This window comes from Candoia aspera, chromosome 1 (genome assembly GCF_035149785.1).
Source record: "Candoia aspera isolate rCanAsp1 chromosome 1, rCanAsp1.hap2, whole genome shotgun sequence".
NCBI lineage: Eukaryota > Metazoa > Chordata > Lepidosauria > Squamata > Boidae > Candoia > Candoia aspera.
The window spans coordinates 106,124,858-106,145,830 of NC_086153.1; the positions used below are offsets into that span (position 1 = coordinate 106,124,858).

The 20,973-nt window shown below is 35.8% G+C and overlaps 1 protein-coding gene across 1 annotated transcript in view; it reads left to right on the forward strand.

The window, feature by feature from the left end:
* Nucleotides 1-20,973, forward strand: part of PDSS2 (decaprenyl diphosphate synthase subunit 2) — a 90,975-nt gene that overhangs the window by 20,330 nt on the left and 49,672 nt on the right. Inside the window, exon 3 of the mRNA XM_063311479.1 lies at nt 12,797-12,995. Within this exon, the coding sequence (XP_063167549.1) occupies nt 12,797-12,995 (199 nt within the window). The remainder of the gene's footprint in view (nt 1-12,796; nt 12,996-20,973) is intronic.

Sequence of the window (20,973 nt, forward strand, 5' to 3'; positions counted from 1 at the left end):
TTAAAAGTCTTTTAAAGACTCCTGGCAACTGCCTGAACTAGTCCCTGCAGTTTTTAAAGATTTTTTGGAAGTGGTTTGCCCTTGCCTGCTTCCTAGGGCTGAGAGAGAGTGACTGGCCCAAGGTCCCCCAGCTGGCTCTGTACCTAAGATGGGACTAGAACTCCCAGTCTCCCGGTTTCTAGCCTGATGCCTTAACCACTACACCACACTGGCTCTCAATAGGAATTAGCTGCCATGAATATTTCAAGATGCGTCTGATTAACATGTCCTTGTCCTGAAGACAGCAGCCATTTCATTGCTCAGAAAGGGTTTTTATCCTACCCTGCTGCTGATTAGAGATGCGGCCAGGAGCTCATAGGCCGCTTGCTGGCTCCTTTAACTATTTAATATCAGCACATTTATATTACAAGACTCATCTGCTTCAGGATTATAGTTTGCCAGGAATAAAGGAAATTATCTTCTGTAAAGTAAAACCCCTGCCTAAAGGAATGGGTTTGAAGACAAAACATCCTTAAATGTCTTGAAGAAAGTGTGGGGTACTGTTGATATTTCTGTAGTTCATTGTTTACTGCATACTTTCAGGATCTGCCTTTAACGAATGCTTGTTCTCAAAGCTGTAACCACCGAAGCGTTCTCTCTGATAAACACTCCTGTTGGTGCTTAGAACTGGCAAGGATCCATCATGCCTGTTTGAGATATTAAAATTTACAGTTTTTTTAAAAAATAAACATGGTGGATAGGCTTAGACTGTTGAAGAAGAATCTCCCTGATCTGTTTTTTTCTTTTTCTTTTTGTGGTTTTGAACAATGGAGTCAATTAACATTTTAAAGATTTATACTGCAACGTGTATCTCTTAGAAATGCAGTGAAAAGTCTCTATAAACAATTGGAATAAAGGAGCTTGTTTGACACTTATTAGAAAGTGACCAGTGTGATTGTGCAATTCATTCAGAAAACATGGAATTTTTTTTTTAAAGTTTACTCTATGGCACAGGATTTGCACGTACATGCACATTTAAGAAAGAAATGTATTAATAACTATACCAGGATCATTTGTGATGCAGTATTTTCTCCCTCTGAGCGTTTGTTTCATAGTTTTGAAGTCAAGCAGCAAGATTGGCTGAACTCTGCTAGCGTGTTGCAATAATAAATTCTTCCCTCATGTGAATAAGGGAAATTTTTATTACCCTGTTTTTATCATGTGTTTGACTCTTGGGATGCTTAGCTGTTTCATCTTGCTTGATTTGAGGAATGAAACAAATATTTTGAAACAACTGCCACTTAAATTTGAAAATGTATTTCTGCTCATGCATTGTTAGAACTGAATTCATTGGTATTATCACTTTTCAGTTACGTAGATATAGTTATGTATTTTAAAAGCTGTGTGGAAATATTTCTGGGAAACACTTGGACAGATGAGCATCTGTTCAGAGGCTTGGTAGTGTCTGTACATAATTGGCAATGCATATTAATGGGAATCTGTTTACTTTCATTCAGTTTGTCTTACAGTCATTGCATATAAACTTAACTGAGTTGTTTAAGCTTGAGCCTAAAGCAGAATGCCTTCCCTCCAAAGAAACCACACAAACAAATATCTCACACACAAAAAGAATAAACTCTGCAAGGTTACAATCTGATTTCCAAATACTTATGAATGCAATCGCTAGTTGTCTCTCTCTCTTTTTTTTTCATTATGAGGAACAGCGATGCAAAGAACTGTCAAGTTTGGACTGCCAAGGCTAATGAATTCACCATACACAGGTCTGATGCCTACTCATGTGATGATGGCATTCATTTTGTTTTAAGCACGTTCCCTTTATTGTAACTTTTGTTTGGGTCAGCTTTCGATTAATTTGTTAAACTTGTTCTTTGGAAAAGTTTGTTCGTATATTGTTTTCTGCTACCGAAATTAATGTTACCGTGGTAATTGAGTACTTCCTTAAGTATTGGCAGGGTGAAGAGGTCGAACTTAATTGTCCTCAATCTGGGTGCTAAAAGCTGCATTGCCTGGGGGAGGAACCCTGCCTGGATTTGTTTTAGTTTCTGTTTCCTTTCTACATGCAGCCTCTCATCTCCGTGCTCTCTCAGTGCGTGTGAATGCACAGCTTGTAAAATACGTTTTTGTGCTTTCTGTAAATACATTTATTTTTATAGAAATGCCTGGTGTGTGATTTTTCTGATCTCTCGGGCCAAACGCTTTCCAGCATTCTGCCACAAAGTTGGTCCCTGATTATCACAGGGGTCACACCCCACTATTGGGGGGCAGTGGGTACATTTGACCTGTTGATAGCCTATCCTAGATATTCAAAGAAAATAGCTGCCATGGAAAGGGGGGGCTTGTCCATTCAGAAAATGGCTGCCACAGTAGGTGTGCCCATTGTAAAACTCCCGTTTATCGGAATGCAGACTTGCACAATTTCTTGATACTATCTTCTCAAGCCTTACCTGCTACTTGTTATCAACTCCCTTTTTTTTGGTTCAGGTTGCCCCATCTACAAACAAAGTGCCAAAATATATAAAATAAATAAAATATAATTTATTATACCATTTTGAATAAATTTTTATTTTAAACAAATCTTCATCTCTTGGATTTTATGTCTATTTTATCTTTATATATTGTATTGTAATTTATATGCTTTTAGTTTTGATTTTATTGTAAACCGCCCAGAGTCCCCCTTTTGGGAGAGATGGGTGGTAATAGAAATTTGAAAAATAAATAAAATAAATAAAGTGGTAGACTGCAGCCACTCACAAGTTTTACTTTCTAACTATGCCTATTGGCCTACGTGAAATCCAAGGATATTTTTGAAAATAAAGATGAGGAGCATGCTTTGCTCTGTGGCAAGCCAGTATCCTTTTTAACCTTTGCTTAAAATTAAAATACCTTTTAAAATCATTATAAGCTAGGCATTTTCTGGTGCTAAATTATGGATTCCCAGATTAACCTCTTTCACCAGTTTGCAAATAGTAGCAGTTTGCAGAATGGCAAACTGTGGCAGCAGCTGTTCGTACTTCTGGCAATTGGTTCCCAGGAGCCCCTGACATTCAGTGAGAGTGTCCTTACTTAAGCTTTGAAGAATGTTCCCTACTTGGACCAGTGATGCTTCTGTTACTGTTCTCAAGATTAGGGCTACTATGTCTGGACTGAAAAAATCTAAACGATCACTAGATGGCAGCAAAAAGTTGGTTTCCCTGTTATTTCTTTTCTGCTATTTAGCAGTCCTGGGGAATATTGCAGCTTAGATATCGCAGCTCTACTCAAAATTATTAGTATTATTTGATAATGTTGATAATTTTTGAATTATTGTATCATACTGTGTGATATGTTGTGCTGTAGGCCATTTAGAGTTAGATCATTGAAGTGGCGTAAAAGCATTCATAATAAAATAAATAAAAACTGGAGCCTTTTAAGACTCCAGCTGTGAAAATACATGAGACTGATATAGTAAGTTGTTCTTAAAAGACAATATTCTAATGAAAGCTTTTTTTGCATACAAAGGAAGCTCTTGATTCTCTTAAATACTGTATGAGCACTTTCTTTTTATCCAAGTATTCCTTTGTCAAAGCTGATCCAAGGAATGCAGTATCACAATGCAACACATATAACATGTCACACTGACTTTTTTTTGGTAGTTTGCAATTTCATGAATTACACATTCTAAGCAGCACATTGCATTATGGACAAAAGAAATTTCCAGATGGATAAAGAAGATATTAATAACCATACCATATATAGTACATGTATGTATGGTCAGTTGAATGAAAGTTGCAATTTCATTCAGCTGAAATTTCTCCCCAGAATAGTGGTGTGGGTCAATTTCAGCAAAACTAAGTATTATACTATTTTAAAGATTAAGGCCAGTCTGAAAGCATATGCCATAAACATTAATTCATCTTTATGGTGCCAGAAGTGTCTTCATTGTGTTTTGATGTTTTCTTACTTGTATTCTTACTTGATTCTTTGTTTAGTAGTATGTATTTGTTGCATTTCTAAAGGAAGTTCAACATCCATACCTAACTCAAAATAAATGTGAATACTAAATTTAGATCATGAAACTTTAAAATGTGTAGTTTAGTTTGCTTAACTGGTGGTTGAATGTTTGCAACAAAAGTTAGTATATTTATCTTTGTTTCAAAAAGCACTTTTTGTCCCTAGAATGTCACTTTTGGACATAAAGGTGTAATGAAAATGATCCTTGGTTTTAAGCTTATACTTTTATTTTATACTGTTAACTGGAGGCATAATATGGGATGAGATGGTCTTACAGATAATTCTGCCCCCAAACATGCTGAACACCTGAGCTTTAGTGTATGCCTGTAAGCAAACTGGTAACCAATAAAGCTGGTATAGTATCAACAGTGTGTGGCAAGTCCCAGTTAGAAGACTCTCTCCCATATTTAAGTCAATTATAATATTTGCAAATTTTTCAAAGACCTGCATAGATTGTTTTACGGTAGTCTGTCTTGGAAGGTGCTGCCCTGATATGAATGATTGTGACCCTGGCACAGGTGGATGACCCTTTAAACTAGTAAAAAATAATCAAAGCACTATGTATGCCACCTGTAGTAGTGGCAACACCAACATAGAGCAGGGGTACCAAAGTCAACAGCACCCGAAGCTACAATTCTTTCATGGAAAAATAAGCTCCCATCCAGGACAGCTATATAGAACTCAGATCACCTCTTGCCACCCCCAAATAGTAGACCTGTCTTATCTGGATTAAATTTCACTGTTTAGTTTTCTGTGGATTATATTCAAACAATAACACTTAGTGAAAAAGAAAAGCAACTATTTTGAGTTTTTGCTAGTTAAAGTACATTTATTTAGAACAATCTGACTACTAACTCCTTTTTAAGGTATCAAAAACTATACTTTGTAAGTATATTCCTATTGTCCTACTTAAAACTCTGTTGAATAATTCTTTAAAATATGTAAGAGACCTTTGATCCACTATTGATATATCGTAAAAGTGCAGGATAATTTTATTCCTGATCATAATGGCTTTAACCTTGTGTACTAATTTGAATTTGCTTGTGAAAGTAGAATCTTAAATGAGATACAAATGAAGAAAAAATGGCTAATGCTGGCAGTGTATGTCTAATGAGCGTTGTGTAATAAACCGTAAGCTCTTCAACAATGCTGTAGAAAACTATGATTATTTTGGATGGATAGGTCCTTATATATGGCTCATTACCATCTGGCATAGTATGTGTTGATATAGTCTAATTGTGAACTATTTGACATGCTGTTTTTAATAAATGTGACTTGCCTGGTTAGGACTTGAATATAGGGAAATTTAACAAGAGAATTACAGACTGTCAGACTTGCTACACGTCATGAGAAATAGAATGAAGGTCTACATCAGGTCCCAGTCCAATATCCATGTGCACAGATAAAGGCCACCTACACAACTAAGAGCCACCTATAGGGATCCACCCACACAGATCCATCCCATCTCTCCCCAAGAACAGACGGTCTGATCTGTCAGTTCTGAAAGTGAGGATTGCATTTTGGGAACGTATGCTTGGAACAGATCTAGCCCGAACAGGTGATGCTGGTAGTATTTAGAGGCACCTCTGCTAACCATCTGTGCTGCATTACCTTGACCATGCTGGATTAGGGCTTTCCCCTCTTTCCTTGTAGCCATCTGTTTGCAGGTAGCTGGCTTGATACTAGAGTATAGTTTTCTCCATCAGACATATACATATTCTCATGTCTATCGTAATTCCAGGCACCACAATCTCGGTTTTATTTCATACATTTGTTTCATTTTCATATGTTCTTTTCTAGATGGATATACAACTGCGTCTATCAGTGCAGCAGATATAATTAAGACAGCAAGTCTGTCCATCCTTTGTAGTACTTTCTGAACCAGGTGTGGAAGTTTGCAGGCAGAAAGAAGGAAGGGGAAGTCTTTTGCACAAGTGGGAATCCGCTCAGTGGAACTTTGTTTGCGAAAAGGCTGAAGACTTTCTGGTTAACTAGTCTTGCTTTTCTATTACTAATTTTACTTGTTAAGTTACTTTATCTAATAGACCTTGCATTAAATATAGTAAAAATACCTAGCAGTTTCCTTTATTAATTAAAAAGACACTGATGTGATACAAATTCCCCAGTTCAGCTGTTTGCACTTGTAAAAGTTTATTAAGTAACTAATTGCACCTGAATATGGATGGCAGTGTTGTTGGCAGATGCTGGGAAAGCCTTTAGCCCAGGAGAGGTCAAAAAAGTCACACACCAAGCATTTCTATAAAAATAATTTATTTACAGAAAGCAAAAACAAAAGCAAAACATATTTTAAAGGACTTAGCTCCCTTTGAGCAAGCCTTGCTTGGCTACATTGCCGGCAGAGAAAAAAAGAGGAAGTGAGAAACAAGTCCGGGCAGGTTTCCTCCTCCCCCCAGGTGATTTGCATGAAGCATGTGAGAGGAGACAATCAATTGCAACCTTTTCACCCGGCCAAAATGATTAAGTACAATAGCAGCTTAATAGTAGGAAAACCTCAACAAGTGTATCTTCAATGAGAATGTTACAGAAAGCAAAGGACAGAAATCATCCATGTTTTCAATCAGTAGTGAGACTGCACTTGGATTACTGTGTATGCTTCTGGTCACCATACCTTAAAAAAAAAAAGATACTGCAGAACTGAAGAAGGTGCAGACCAAAAAAGGCTGTCAATATGAGAAGTAGGAGGTTAGAGCAACTTCCCTTCAAGAAAAAAGGGACTTTTTAAATTTGAAACAAAGGTGGGTAATAGAGGAGCAGAACTATATAAAATCATGCATGATATGGAAAGTCTAGAAATAATGTTTTCAGCCATTAGAACTAAATGGAACATTCAGAATAAATAAAAGGCAGTACTTCTTTATACAACATTTAGTTGTGCTATGGAATTCATTGCTATTAGATACGGAGATGGCCACCAGCTTAGACAATTTTAAAAGGGGACTGGAGAAATTAATGGAAGATTGAGTTTATCATGGCTGCTAGACTTAATTACTATTTACTACTTTCTAAATCACAGCAGTATTCCTTAAATACTAGCTTCTTGGGAAATAGTAATACAGAAAGCATGATTCTTCTTCTGTTCATGCTGTGAACTTCCTAAAAGTTGGTCTGATATATTCTGATATATTTTGTTCAGTCCCTTACCTAAAATCTACACATATAATGTGAATGAGAGGGCCGTACTGGTGTGATGGTTAAGGCTCCAGGCTAGAAACCAGGAGACTGTGAGCTCTAGTCCCTCCTTAGGCATGAAGCAAGTTGAGTGACTCTGGACCAGTCACTTTCTTTCTCAGCCCTAGGAAGGAGGCAGTAGCAAACCACTTTTGAAACTCTTATCAAGAAAACTGCAGGCAGTGGCCAAGAGTCAAGACTGACTTGAAGGTCCCCATGCCTAAAAAAGGAAGAAAATTTAAAAAGTAATTGAATGAGAGCCATCTTTGTTGAATTAGAATGGTTATGTGGAAATAAATTTTAATAAGTGTGAATTATTTTCATGTAATTTGCAATAAAATCTGGCTTTAACTTTAAAAAGTTTTTTAATAAACAAAGGAATCTTAAACATTTTGCCTAAATGAGTTTTTGATCTCCTTTTTACAATGATGTATTACTTCCATTGGGAGCTACATTATTTGATTATATACCTTTTAAATAACAATTAAATCTCAAATCTTGTCTGTCTATCTATCTATCTATCTATATATATATATATATAGTAGTATTTGGATTCACAGTAACCACCCATCTGATGAGCTGAAAAGTCCTTGCCTGTTCTAATAGTGTACCAGGATCTGGAGTTCTTGTGAAATAAGTTGGGCCGCTAATGAAGAAATCAATTTTATGTTACTTTATTACATTAGTTCAATGTTATTTAGACTTCATGTAAGCACCTACTCCTTTTAAACTTTCTAGATATTTTTATACAGTACATGTCTGCTTCACATCTGTAGAAGATACAATTAATAGTCACAGTGCAGAAGGAAAAAGGATGGGGAGGGAAAAGGAAACCAAGCAAATTGAACAACTAGTATTTACATAATGATTGCACAGCGTTCCAGTGGAATTGCAATTGGAGCTAATTTCTGGGGAGAGGAACAAAATGACAGTTGATCCAAGCCTGATACAGTCTAGTGGAAATACTGAGTAATGCTTTTTTAAGAAGACCCACTTGAGAATGCAACTGATAGAAATATCCAGAATGAAATAGTCTTCGACTTAAAACCATTTGTTAGAGACCGAAGTTATGATGGCACTGAAAAAAGTGAGTTGTGGCTGGTCCTTGCACTTATGACCACCACAGCATCCCTATGGTCACGTGATCCAAATTCAGGCGCTTGGAAACCGGCATTTATTTATGAGGGTTGCAGTGTCCCAGGGTCACATGATTGCCATTTGCGACCTTCCCAGCCAGCTTCCAACAAGCAGAGTCAATGGGGGAAGCCAGATTTGCTTAACGGCCATGTGATTCACTTAACAACCGCAGCAAAAAGGTTGTAAAATTGGGCATAACTCACTTAACAACTGCCTTGCTTAGCGGCAGAAGTTCCTGTCCCAATTGTGGTCATAAGTTGTCTACCTGTAGGTCATGTGTGGAATATTTTGTTCCCCCTCTCCCTACTTGGAATAAGCTAAACAGAATGTTCCAGGGGTTGCTTCAGGGGTTCCTTGCTCATTACTGTGAGTCTGCTGGACCTGAAGTAGTTTTTGATGTTTAGATGCCACCTGGCCCACTTAAGGGGGAAGTGGAATGTTCTGGGAGAAAAAGACATGCTTCAGAAAATAAGTTACCTTTTTCATATAACTAAAGTCTAATACATACGACATTAACATAATTATTTGAATAATGAACACAAATAACATAAACATTGTAGCTCTTCCACCTTCAGTAGTGTTTACATTAGTTTGTAAATACTGTATTTTGAATATATACAGCACACAGAATATGCTATGGTTATGCGCATAATTCTGTTTGTGTGGGAGACGAGTTGGCAGAGGGGACATCTGAAGCAGGAAAACCCAAACTCAGGGGAGCTGGATTAGATCCCTACATATCTGTTTCAATAAAATAAGATTTTAATTTTATGCATAAGACTGCTTTTTAAAAACAGGCATATGTAGGCATCCAATATTTGAAAAAATTATAAAGTTGTTAGTCTCAATTTATTTTTTAATTATTTATTGTTTTATTCATATTGCTGCATTACAGTGGTTGTTATACATTTTGTTATACTATAATGAGGTTTCCAGAATGCATGCTGACGTATCCATAAGGTTTGATCATGGCTGTTCTCAATGCCCATTGATTACTACATAACCGGGCACTGACACAGGACAAGGCTCTTCAAATGGAAGAGAAGAATGAATATTGAGAGAATGCAAATATCTGTCAGTGACAGATTATTACGGGCTGCATTTTTAAAGTGGTTCCTTTCCTTTTGCCTTTCAGTATTTATGTATAGCCATAGTTTTCATACATGAGTGTATGTTTCCTTATCTAATGGTAGAAGTATATGCCACAAATTCTTTATTGTTTGGATAAACCCAAGAATTAAAGCATATTTTTAATTGAAGCTGAATGCTCAATGGTCAAAGGAAAATCTTTGGATCTTTTTCTCAAAATGGTACATCACGTAGCAGAAGACCTCATTCTGTTAAGTTCTCATTTTCCGTCTTCCATAGTGCAAGTGAGCCAAACAGGCAAGAAAGTGACAGTGGACCATAGTTACTCTTCCATTTTAACCAGGAACTGTTTGTCATAGATTTGGGGGCCTGGAAGCTAGATGGTGACTCTAGATATTCTGGAAATATTTACAGTTCCTGCCTTTTTCCAAAGATGGGATTTAAGCTGGGATAGGCAAGGAGAACTTTCTTTTTTCCCTCTGTTCCATTTTAGATATTCAGAATACACATACAGGCAGAATTGTCAAGGGTGTTTTATTTCTTATCAGTTGTTCTTTGCTCAGCTGGTAAAACATAAAAACTGGGATTAAAATCTCTTAAACTTGGCTTGTGCAAACAAGATGAACAAGGTGAAGATATTCAGGCAATTCCTGATGCTATAGTCCTCTGTGAGCTAATTGCAGCTTTTTAAATGTCAAAATAATGATCAGTTAATTTTAAATAATGACTATGAGATAATAGAAGCTAATAGTTTGATTTTAAATGCAGAAAGTTAGCTGTGTTTTTGTTTGTGTTTAAATCTTCTTGTCATGTTCCTTCAACACACTATTTTTGGCACTCTCTGTGTACAAAGACTAATACAGATTCATTGTATAGTAGGGTACCAGGCAAAAGTTATTTTACTAAGGTGGTTGCCTGTGCAATTAATGTTCAGGAATCATATATATAATTTGATGGTGACTGGTATGGAATTGTTTATTCTACACTGGAATAGACATAAGGGTAAAGCTGCTGGAAGTATCTGACACATTAATTTTGAAATGAAATAAGAGCAAGGGGCAAAAGGGTACCTAAAAGTCATTTAATTAGTAGCTCTGTTCTAAAAATTTGTGGAAAGAGCTTGGCTGTTCAGTGGCAAAGAAAAGGATCACTGCCCTCTCTCTCTTTTCCCCCTTTAAGTATGTTCCACGATTGGATATTGAAAGAAAGATAGGGTAATAGCCCCCACTTTGTCAATCAGATGACCATAGTGTAAGACTCTTGGTTTAGGCAATATTTTTTTAGTTTTTTCTTCTTTAGTGTTACTTTTTTGTGCCATGTGATAACTTCCACAATATTTTCTCTGTGATTATCTTCATTGATTTATTTGTGAAGAGATAATTCGATGAGATTGTAGTGCTGCATTCATGTATTAATTAAGAATACCTTAATGAACTCAGTAAACCTTGTCTTAGATTAAACATTTTATTCCTGTTTTTTATAAACTATTTTTTCTTCTGTTTTACAATCAACTTCCAGAGTTGTAAACCTGAAAACATTATAGAACAGAGATATGGAAGGGAGAGGAAAAGAGCAAATTCCATGTACTATAGTACCCTACAGCTGCTGCTTTGCTTGGGCTTTTCCCTTGCTATTATACCTTCCCAAAGAGGCAGAGAGTACACTCCCCCCCCATGATACAAATGACATTATCTAATTTGTATCATTTGCATAATGATACCATGATGCTTGTGATGTCATTGTGTCTTGTATTGGGTGTCTATGCCTTCAGCTCTCCAATCCGTGGGCAACTGGGGTTGAGAAAGAGGAGTTCCTTGCAATTATTTTTCTAAACAATTTCCATAGAATTGGTCTGCAAGTTGTGCATTTGAAAGTTCTATAAATGCCATATTCTTAGCTTGATTGATTAAATAAATGAATAACCCCTCCCCCTCAGTCTATATGTCTGTATCATACTTTAACATTTGTGATTTTAAAAGCCATTGTTTTATAATTTCTTTGAAGGTAGATAATAATTATTTGAATGCTCCAGGATTTATATGGAAAATGTTTCCCTTAAAACATTAATCTGAATTGAACTGCTGGAAAAAAAAATCCACTGTTCTGATGTTCTCTAGGAGATCTCCAAATCCTTGGAAATTGCCTAGAGTTATTTAGTAATTTCAGACTTCACCAGAATTGAATGCTATTTCAATTAAAAATAAGGGAACCTGAAGAGTAATTCTAATGCGGTTAGCTAAATGTTATAGGTACTATTTGGAGAGTAAACAGGAAGGAAGGGTAAAATGGAAAGGGAGACTTGGAAAATATTACATTGATAGGTTTGTTGAAGCTTTGTATGATGAACTGTACAGAGAGTTTTTTGTTTTCTTCATTAAAAACTTAACAGGGGAAGAAAAAGAACAGTAGTAGTTTGGGTTCAATAACTAAGGGTGGTGTTGCAGGTCAGAAAAAAGAGCCTGTTCTTCTCAGGGTATTAATGTGTACCTTTGACAGGAAAAACGAGCTATCCGTTGAGGAAGCTGCAGCTTTATGTCCTCATCACTAGAGATCCCCATATGCCCTTGGATCTGCAGAAGTCAGAAATGGCAGATCTCAGTCATTGAGACCAGAGGGCTCTCATTGCTATTCATGGCAGGTATTCAGCTCAGTCTGCCCACGACAGATCTGTTTAATGTTGATCAGCTGTCCATCTGATAAGTTGAATTGATACAGGCATTTTCCTGGGAGGACTGCCCTGACAATGACAGCCGGAACATCAGGATGCCTTGTTAGTCTCTCTCTTCTCCCCCTCATCCCCATCAACAGTAGAATATATTAACCCTTCCTTAGATCCTGGGTTATAGCAGAATGCAGTTTTCTGTTCTAGAATATAGATGGCTTGTATTTCTATCTCATTCTGGAAGACAACAGAGTGTAACATTGACCAGAATGTTTCTGTCACATACCACCATATGTACCTCCATAATTTGATATATGGCAATTCTACCCCTAGCTATTGAATCAAAACTACTGCTACTGAGATACGATGCAAAATGATGTTATGCACATGCAATGGTTTTAATTTGGTAAATTTATTTCCTTAGTTTTTCCTTAATAATTGCTGATGTGTTAAAAATTGTCAGCCCATATTTGAAGAATGGAGGAAGGGTCTACATTTTAACACCATTTTCTGTTTCAAGTTTTTCAAGAAATAGAGATTCTACTTCAGATAAAAAGAAATGTAATCAAAGGTGGCAGGTGGGCAAGATAGGTCCAAACCAAGTGAATATTACATTTGCACTGATAAATATCTAGTTCTGCTCAAAGGTTTTTGTTTTTTTTTACAATACTTGTGAATCATAAAGTGGTTCTGCAACTAATTGAACTACATCTGATCTTTACTTTAAAGCCAACGAGCTCTTGCAGAGATCACAGAGTTGATCCACACAGCTTTCCTTGTGCATCGTGGAATAGTAAATATTGGTGAACTGACATCCTCAGATGGAGCATTGAAAGACATGCAGTTTGGAAATAAAATGGCTGTCCTGAGTGGTGATTTTCTTCTAGCAAACGCCTGCACAAGCCTTGCTCAGCTGCAAAATACTAAGGTAATGTGATTTCTGTTGTTTTAAATTAGAGTATTTTATGTGTTTAATTTCAGAAAGCTGCTGTGCTGCTGCTGCTTTTGTGAGCTTATTTTGTTAGAAATCTTTGTCCTTTGGGGCATTAGATGTCACTTGAAATTGTACATGCTTCCCCCCATCTGAAATTTTTACTAAGTATCAAGTGTCAGCTATGTCAGATCTATAAATCAATAAATATATATTTATATAAATATATAAATTGTGTACTATAAAATTCTTTCTCATACTGATCCCTAAAGTATCATAGGTGAGATTAGTGCAAAGATCTATCCTGCTGTAAGTAGAAATAATGAATTAAAGTAAATGAATATAGCCATTTTGATTCATTCTTGAGCATCTTTTCACATGAAAAAAATGTAAACATGTGGAACAAGTGAACGCTGATAGGCTGGCAGCAAATATTCATTAGTAGGATAGGATTTTTATAACAAGAACGGTCACAGGAATCACAGGCCATACTGTCTGTTTTATTTAACATACCCAAGTTATAGGCTATAAACATACTCTTTGCAGATATTTTATTTATTTATTTATTCAAATTTTGCTACCGCCCATCTCCCTCAAAAGAGGGACTCTGGGCAGTTTACAATAAAATTAAAACTATAAGAATAAACAATTAAGATCCTATAAAAACAATTTACAAATATAAAATACAATATAAATAAGTATAAAATCCAAGAGGTTAAAAAAATTCTGATCGGGTGGAAGGGGCTCTAAGGTGCGAGCCAACCCCATGAATCAAACGTGTACAGTTAGTCCTCGCTTAATGACCACAGTTGGGACTGGAATTTCAGTCACTAAGTTATGTGGTCATTAAGTGAACCTGTCCTGATTTTACGGCCATTTTTGCAGTGGCTGTTAAGTGAATCATCGCAGTCATTAAGCAAATCACATGGTTGTCAAGAGAATCATGTGGTCGTTAAGCAAATCATGCAGTTCCCTCATTAATTTTGCTTTCTAGAAGCCAGTTGGGAAGGTCAAAAATGGCGGTCATGTGACCACGGGACACAGCAATAGTTGTAAATGCAAACTGGTTGCCAAGTGACCGAATCACAGTCATGTGACCACAGGGACACTGACGGTCGTAAGCATGAGGACTGGTTGCAAGTCGGGTTTTAGCACCATCGTAAGTCCAAACTATTGCTAAACAAATGGTTATTAAGTGAAGACTACCTATATTGTGTGAATTGGCTCTTTTACCAAATCTGTTTTTAAAATTAGGGAGAGTAATAGCCATAAATCTCAATAAAGTAGAAATGCTTTTTGTTACATTACTCTGTTATCAAGTACTCTATCTAGGCAAAGAGATGTAATTATTTTTAGCTTTCCACAATTCAGACTTATACACAGTGACCTAGCAGAATTACTTGACTTCTCAACTAATTAAGCTGCCTGATCTGAAAGTTATGCCAAAATATATTATCATTTTGTTCCTACATTTGACACCTGAATACTTAAATAACTTCTATATAACCTAAGTGGAATCCAGTCAGTTTATTTATCAGCTCATTCTCTTATGTCTTAAAAGTTTGAAAGTCGGAATATAAACTGTAAAATGCTTGACAGATTGATTTGGTATTGTAAAATATACCTGTTTAAGTTTTGTATTTATTGTACAAGTATGTTATAAAAAGCCATTACACTCTTTCTGTTATTTTTTTCTGCCATGTAAAATATAGGTGCAGCTAGTATACTAACTCTAATTAATTTTATTTACTTACTTACTTTCTTAACTACTTAGGTTTATATGCCACCTTAGTTGCAACCACCTTAGTTGCAACCAACTTTTAAACTGTGTACTTTCTAGTTCAGTAAAAAGATTAGTAACATAGTTCAAATCATACTATGCCAAGGAATAACGAATTGTGTAAATAGTCACTTACTACAGGGGGCTTTATTGTCATGATTAGGTTCCTTCTAAAAGAAGCCTTCTAGATAGTACTACAACTGCAATCCTATACACACTGAACTTGATTCTTTCATAAGATTGAATGCCTTGAATTTTTCCTTATAGCTCAGTATTCTGCCTAAGCCAGTACTTAAAAACCATAAATCTGATGACACAAGTTCTTAAGTGTTCAGCTACACAGTTTAACATGTCAGTCATGAATCTGAAAGTTACACTTGTTATCTTTTAATGCTTCTCTTCTCCAACATCTTTTCTGCATCCTGCTTGCCTTTCCCATTTGTTATTTATAACCCTGCAGGACTTCAGTCTTCAGTTGGGGACCTGCTTGAGATAAAATTGATACCATGCTCTCCCCACTTAAGAAAATTTGGTTTTAACATATTACAGACAGATCTAGAAAGACAGAAACCTGCACTGCTCTTTGCACACAGGGGCATTAAATACATCTTCATTATTTTTTGTTCATTATTCTGAATTGCTCACACTGGAATTTTGTCTTTAAAATGGCTGTTAATCAGGGTCTGACTGCTGTCATTCCAATAACATGTTTGTGTGTTAATCAAAGACTCTGTAGGCTGCTTTCTTTACCGCACTTGGAGAAATCTTGCAGATAAATTCATGAAAGTTCTGCTTCATTAAGTTTTCTGATCTTTTGAATCTTACTATACTGCTTGCCATCCCTCTATTTTGCAATCTGTTAACAAGGACAATAAATAAATTTAAATAATGTGTTAACTCATTAGAAACATTGCGAGTTATGAGAGACTACAGTGAATGAATAAATACATATTTATTGATTACTGTAAATAGTATAATATACATCTAAGATATCTAGTGTTACTTTGTAGTATAAGTCCAAAATTAATTGTATCATGATCTTATAGCTAATTGTCAGAGCTTTTTTATGATGCATTTATCCTATTTCTATCAAGGTTGACAATTAGATGTGAAAATTTGCAGTTGTAATGAAATGCAAACCTATTTTATAATTATCAGGGGTACAATTAGCGAAGTCAATTATTTTCCCTTTAGATCTTTTCCAGGAGATGTTAAAAGAGTGCAAGATAATTGCCTTAGGTAACACTATGATTCTTAAATAATCAGTATTTTAAGAATTGCTGCTAATCTTGTCACAATGTACCTCTTTGCAATAGTATTATATAAATATATCACTGTTGAGTTAATCTGTACTGAAATGTTAGTTATGAATTGCAAATTGCATGCGGTTGTTGCAAGCAAAACTTAGACTGTATCTGCAGTTTTAAATCATGTTATGGCTTTCTTGCAATTCTTGCAATGCACATACCTTTTTCAGGAGGAAGGAGTATTTGGTATGTTCACCGCCTTGAGTTATTTATAAAAATAATAAAGGTGGGATAAAAATTAAATAAACAAACAAACAAATAAATAATTTATGGACATAATGTTTAGAAAGTTGACAATTTAAGCTTTTCTGGTCTAAATCTAACCATAATTACTATTGTGTATCAGCTAAATTAATGTAGTGCAATTTCAGAGTGTAAACAGGGCTGTCAAATTCATTATCTCTTGAAAAAAAAGTATATAGTTAATTCAGAGATAAAGTATCTGATAGTTGGGAGCACTCTGAAGCAGAACAGTGGGATGTTACAGGGTGGAGGGAGAGAAGGAAACCCTGTTCTGTTGGATTTTACTCTTTATTGCATATTTATTTCACTACCTTAGTATCTCTGTTCATTCATTAAGTTTGCTCATTCTTCAATGAATGTAGATTAGATAGAGTTTCTGAGTTGAGAGATAAGTATGTACCAAATATAACTATTTACCTAGGTCAGTGTTTCTCAACCTTGACAACTTTAAGATGTGTGGATTTCAACTCCCAGAATTCTGGGAGTTGAAGTCTACAATCTTAAAGTTGCCAAGGTTGAGAAACACTGACCTAGGTGATGGTTTGTTGGGTAGCCTGCTAAAAAATGACATGTAGGGGTATACAAAAAGTTTTGGAATCACATTGCATTCAAAGCATGACTCATTTGCAAAGTGATTGGAACAGTTGTTGTGAACTTGGCAGAACTGTTTCAAATTCTAATGGGGTGCTTTCCACTCAGGTGGTTTACATTCAAAGTGGGTTGAACACCACTAGTGGCCTGTATCCCATGGATATAAAAAGGTGCTTACAGTATATTTGATTTCCTGGATAAATCCTCCTGAATGGTGTACATCAGAACTTTTTAAATTGTGTAATAAATAACAAGTAAAAATAGCATTTCATATATGTGGAATAGCTTCAACTGATAAATATGAGACAGTATTGTTTTGTTAAGCATTAGTTGTTTAAAAATAACCAATTACACAGATGTACTACTTATATAGTGGATGAATTTCCATATGCTAACTTTACATATTTCTAAAGTCATAAATATGTTGCTTACCAAATAAACTGTTTGTTTACATAAATACCATTGATTTATGCAAACAGAGCTTCCTTCTGCACAGAATCCAATAAACCATTTCATTTGTAAAGCAAACTGGCAGTGTTGAGAAGTTTCTGATTTTAAAGACAACAGTATCAGCTGTATCCACAGAAAGGGTATTCTGTCTGTGGAAGATACTCTGGATATAGACATGGTTGTGCTTGAAAGACATTGTTCTGATCACTTGCATAGCTATTTTTCCTGGCTTGTTCCAAATGGAGCACTCTGGTTTGGATGATAAGCTAGCAAATTGTACATAGGGCCATCTGTGGTTTCCTGGCAATGTTGATTGGTGGGAGGGGAATTTTGGCTTGCCATGATGCTTGAATGTAATGTTCATGTGGCAGATCTAGCCAAAAATTCCAGTATGAATGAAGCTGGTAGAAAATACTGATGTATCATAAATGGCCATGTCAATTTAAGAATCTGTAATATATGGCCAACTCAGTTTCATAATAAGTAGATTTGATTGTGAAGTTAAATGGACAGAAATAAAAAATAATACTTGCATCTTTGGCATCTTGCTGTATCACATTCTTGCCATTAATATAGAAACTAGATATGGTATCAGTGATTGGAAACAAAAGAAAAGAAACAGTTATTAATTTTAATTAAACCAATTATGCTCACTCATGTACAAATACATAATATTACCCAATTAATTCACTGTATTTGTCATGAGAGATATACTAAACCTTTAGGGTCTCTTTTTGTCATTTATTGTAGAAAAGGAACAAAACCATAAGTCATTTTTGTTGGGTATTTCCTGTGATCTGGGGGGTAGGGGCTCTTTTGAGTTAGTCTTTACTCCTGGCGAGTGCTTGGACAGGTTCATGCTGTTTTCTTGTTAAGATTTTCAGAAGTGGTTTGCCCTTGCCTTCCTCCTAGGGCTGAGCGAGAGACTCACCCAAAGTCACCCAGTTGGCTTCATGCCTAAGATGGGAATGGAACTCAGAGTCTCCTGGTTTCTAGCTTGGTACCTTGACCATTACACCAAACTGGCTCTCTGTTTTTTGTGATGGAAGTACTATACTTAAAAATTAACATGCAAATTCATGATTTGGTATACATGACATTTTGTGAATCTGAAGTTTTAATGCTTACAGTATAAGCTTGTTTGTTATTCAGTATATAAGAGACCTTTTTCTTTGGTGCCTTCAAGTCAGCGTTGACTCCTGGCAACTGCCTGGACAAGTCCCTGCAGTTTTCTTGGCAAGATTTTGGAAGTGGTTTGCCATTGCCTCCTTCCTAGGGCTGAGAGACAGCGACTGGCCCAAGGTCACCCAGCTGCCTTTGTGGCGGGACTAAAACTCCCAGTCTCCCGGTTTCTAGCCTGGTGCCTTAAGCACTACAGCATTGCTTCCTGGGCAGGGAATGCTAACAATAGGGACTGCTGCATAGACTCAACAGAGAAATAAGATTTGTGATTTAAAATTCAGACAGGCCATTACTACAGAATGATAGAAGCTTTTAGCAGGTTTTTCAAATGAAAAATCAGCACAATTTCAATGGCCTCTTCTGTGGAAAAAGCATAGCCATATATGGCTATTACAAGTCACTTTGGGGAAGTTTCAGGAAGCCCATCAATACTGAATACTTCTCATATTCTTTTGCCTGCTTGGAGATAAACGATATTTTGTAAGCTCTGGAAATCCAACAGTACATCTTTTGTCAATTTTTTGAAGATTAAAAACTTCTTGTGTTATTGAAGAGCTCAATAAAGAAGACTAGATCTCAATTCCTGGAGAGTTTATATTATGTTTGTAACCATTCTGATATCTGAATGTTTCCTTATTGATCTTAGACTTACTGAGAGAATGACTGCTATATATATTAGCAGTTTACTGTATATTAATTCAAACTTCTAAATTTCATAAGAAATTAATGTTAATTAATAATTGATTTTGTGTAACATTGAATTGTGACTGCTTCCAAGTTCAAAATCAATCCCATCAAATAAACATTAGATTTTAACTGCCCCCATTTAGCTAAATTTCAGTGCAGTTCACCATGGCAATAGCAATATACTTTTGTGTTTGTTATGTATCATACTGTAAATATTCTACATTTTAATTTGTACTGCATTATAATAAGGTTCTTAATAACTTCAGCCCAAAATTTACTTGATGTTTATTTCTGTTTTGAAATGGGTGGCCAAAGACTGACTTTCAAGTAATCTTATGTTTCACTAATGAATTAATGGTTACATGTTTTAGTGAGGAAAGTATGCAGATGACTTAAATTGATTAAGGGATTAAATTATAATTACCATAGCATGCTGTAGTTGCACACCTTGGGTCAATAATAGAATTGTATCAGAAACTTCATTATTTAGATGTTTTATGTAAACCATTATCATTTTTAATTGTTAGCATAACCAAACCCTTGATCCTGAAAAAAGTATTTTAGGTCATATTGTGAATAATGAAATCATGGTCTGAAATCGCTTATAAGATACTAAGGTAAACAACAAGCCAAATGCTTCTTTGGGAAAGTACACAGAAAATAGGATTAACACTTGAAAAAGAGTATATTGATCCAGTTGAACCTTATGCCAGAAGTAATTTTTCATGACTAGATAATATCATTAAGCTTCAAATCGTAAGAGAGAGACTAATTTGGCAGTTTAATGGCATTTTGTTTGAAAAAAAAAAAGCTTTTTCAACACCTTCTTGTTACTGTCTCTTCATCCCTTGAAAAAGTGTTCCTGATAGACCTGGTACCATATGGAATAGTGTTAGATACTGTGTGAAGGAACTACAGATGTATCATCAGTGGGGGAGAATTGAACTACTACTGTATCAGCAGATGACTATTGCTACTACTGAGACCTTGTTGGATCCAAGCTAGTATGTTCCAACATCCCTGATTGCTTAGAGGTATTTCTAATGCATTTTTCTTTTTCTCCTCATTAAACTCAAAAAGAACAAAAAAAACCCTACAAGCTGTAGTATTGGTTTGTGGTGGAATAGCAAAATGAGACCCTAATTTACAAATTAGTACATTCACATATTATTAAACATGGGATGCTGTAGAGTCCCAGGTAGAAGAGAAGAGGGAAGGGGAGAGAAACCTAGTATACCAAATTATCCTATCTATTTCAGCAGACCCAGTGCCCAGATTGCTTGGTGACTAGAACTACTCAATATGATAAATGTATTCCCTAGTGTTCTCAAGATTATTTTAGAGATCCAGTCTATAAAAATCTGGATTACCATGAGATGGCAGCAAAGAGATACAGAAAACTCTTTGCTGTCACCAAGGTTTTTGCAGCCCAGTTCTGGTAGCCCTAGTTTAAAAAAAAAAAGTGTGCATCCAGGAACAAAATACACAGTTCCAGAACAAACATGCAGTTACATGTGCAATGTAAAATGTCAATAACGCAAACATATTATGCTATCTGAAGAGAAAGCTGGCTGATGAGCAGTGTGAACATCAAGTGAGCTACTCCAAACTGCAGACAAGTCTAGCTGTTTCTCCTTATTGTAGAAGACATTCCCCACTGGATCCACTGTGACACTCCACAGAATACTGATCAAAATTTCCACAATGAATGTGAGGTTTCAGCCAGCCTCTGACT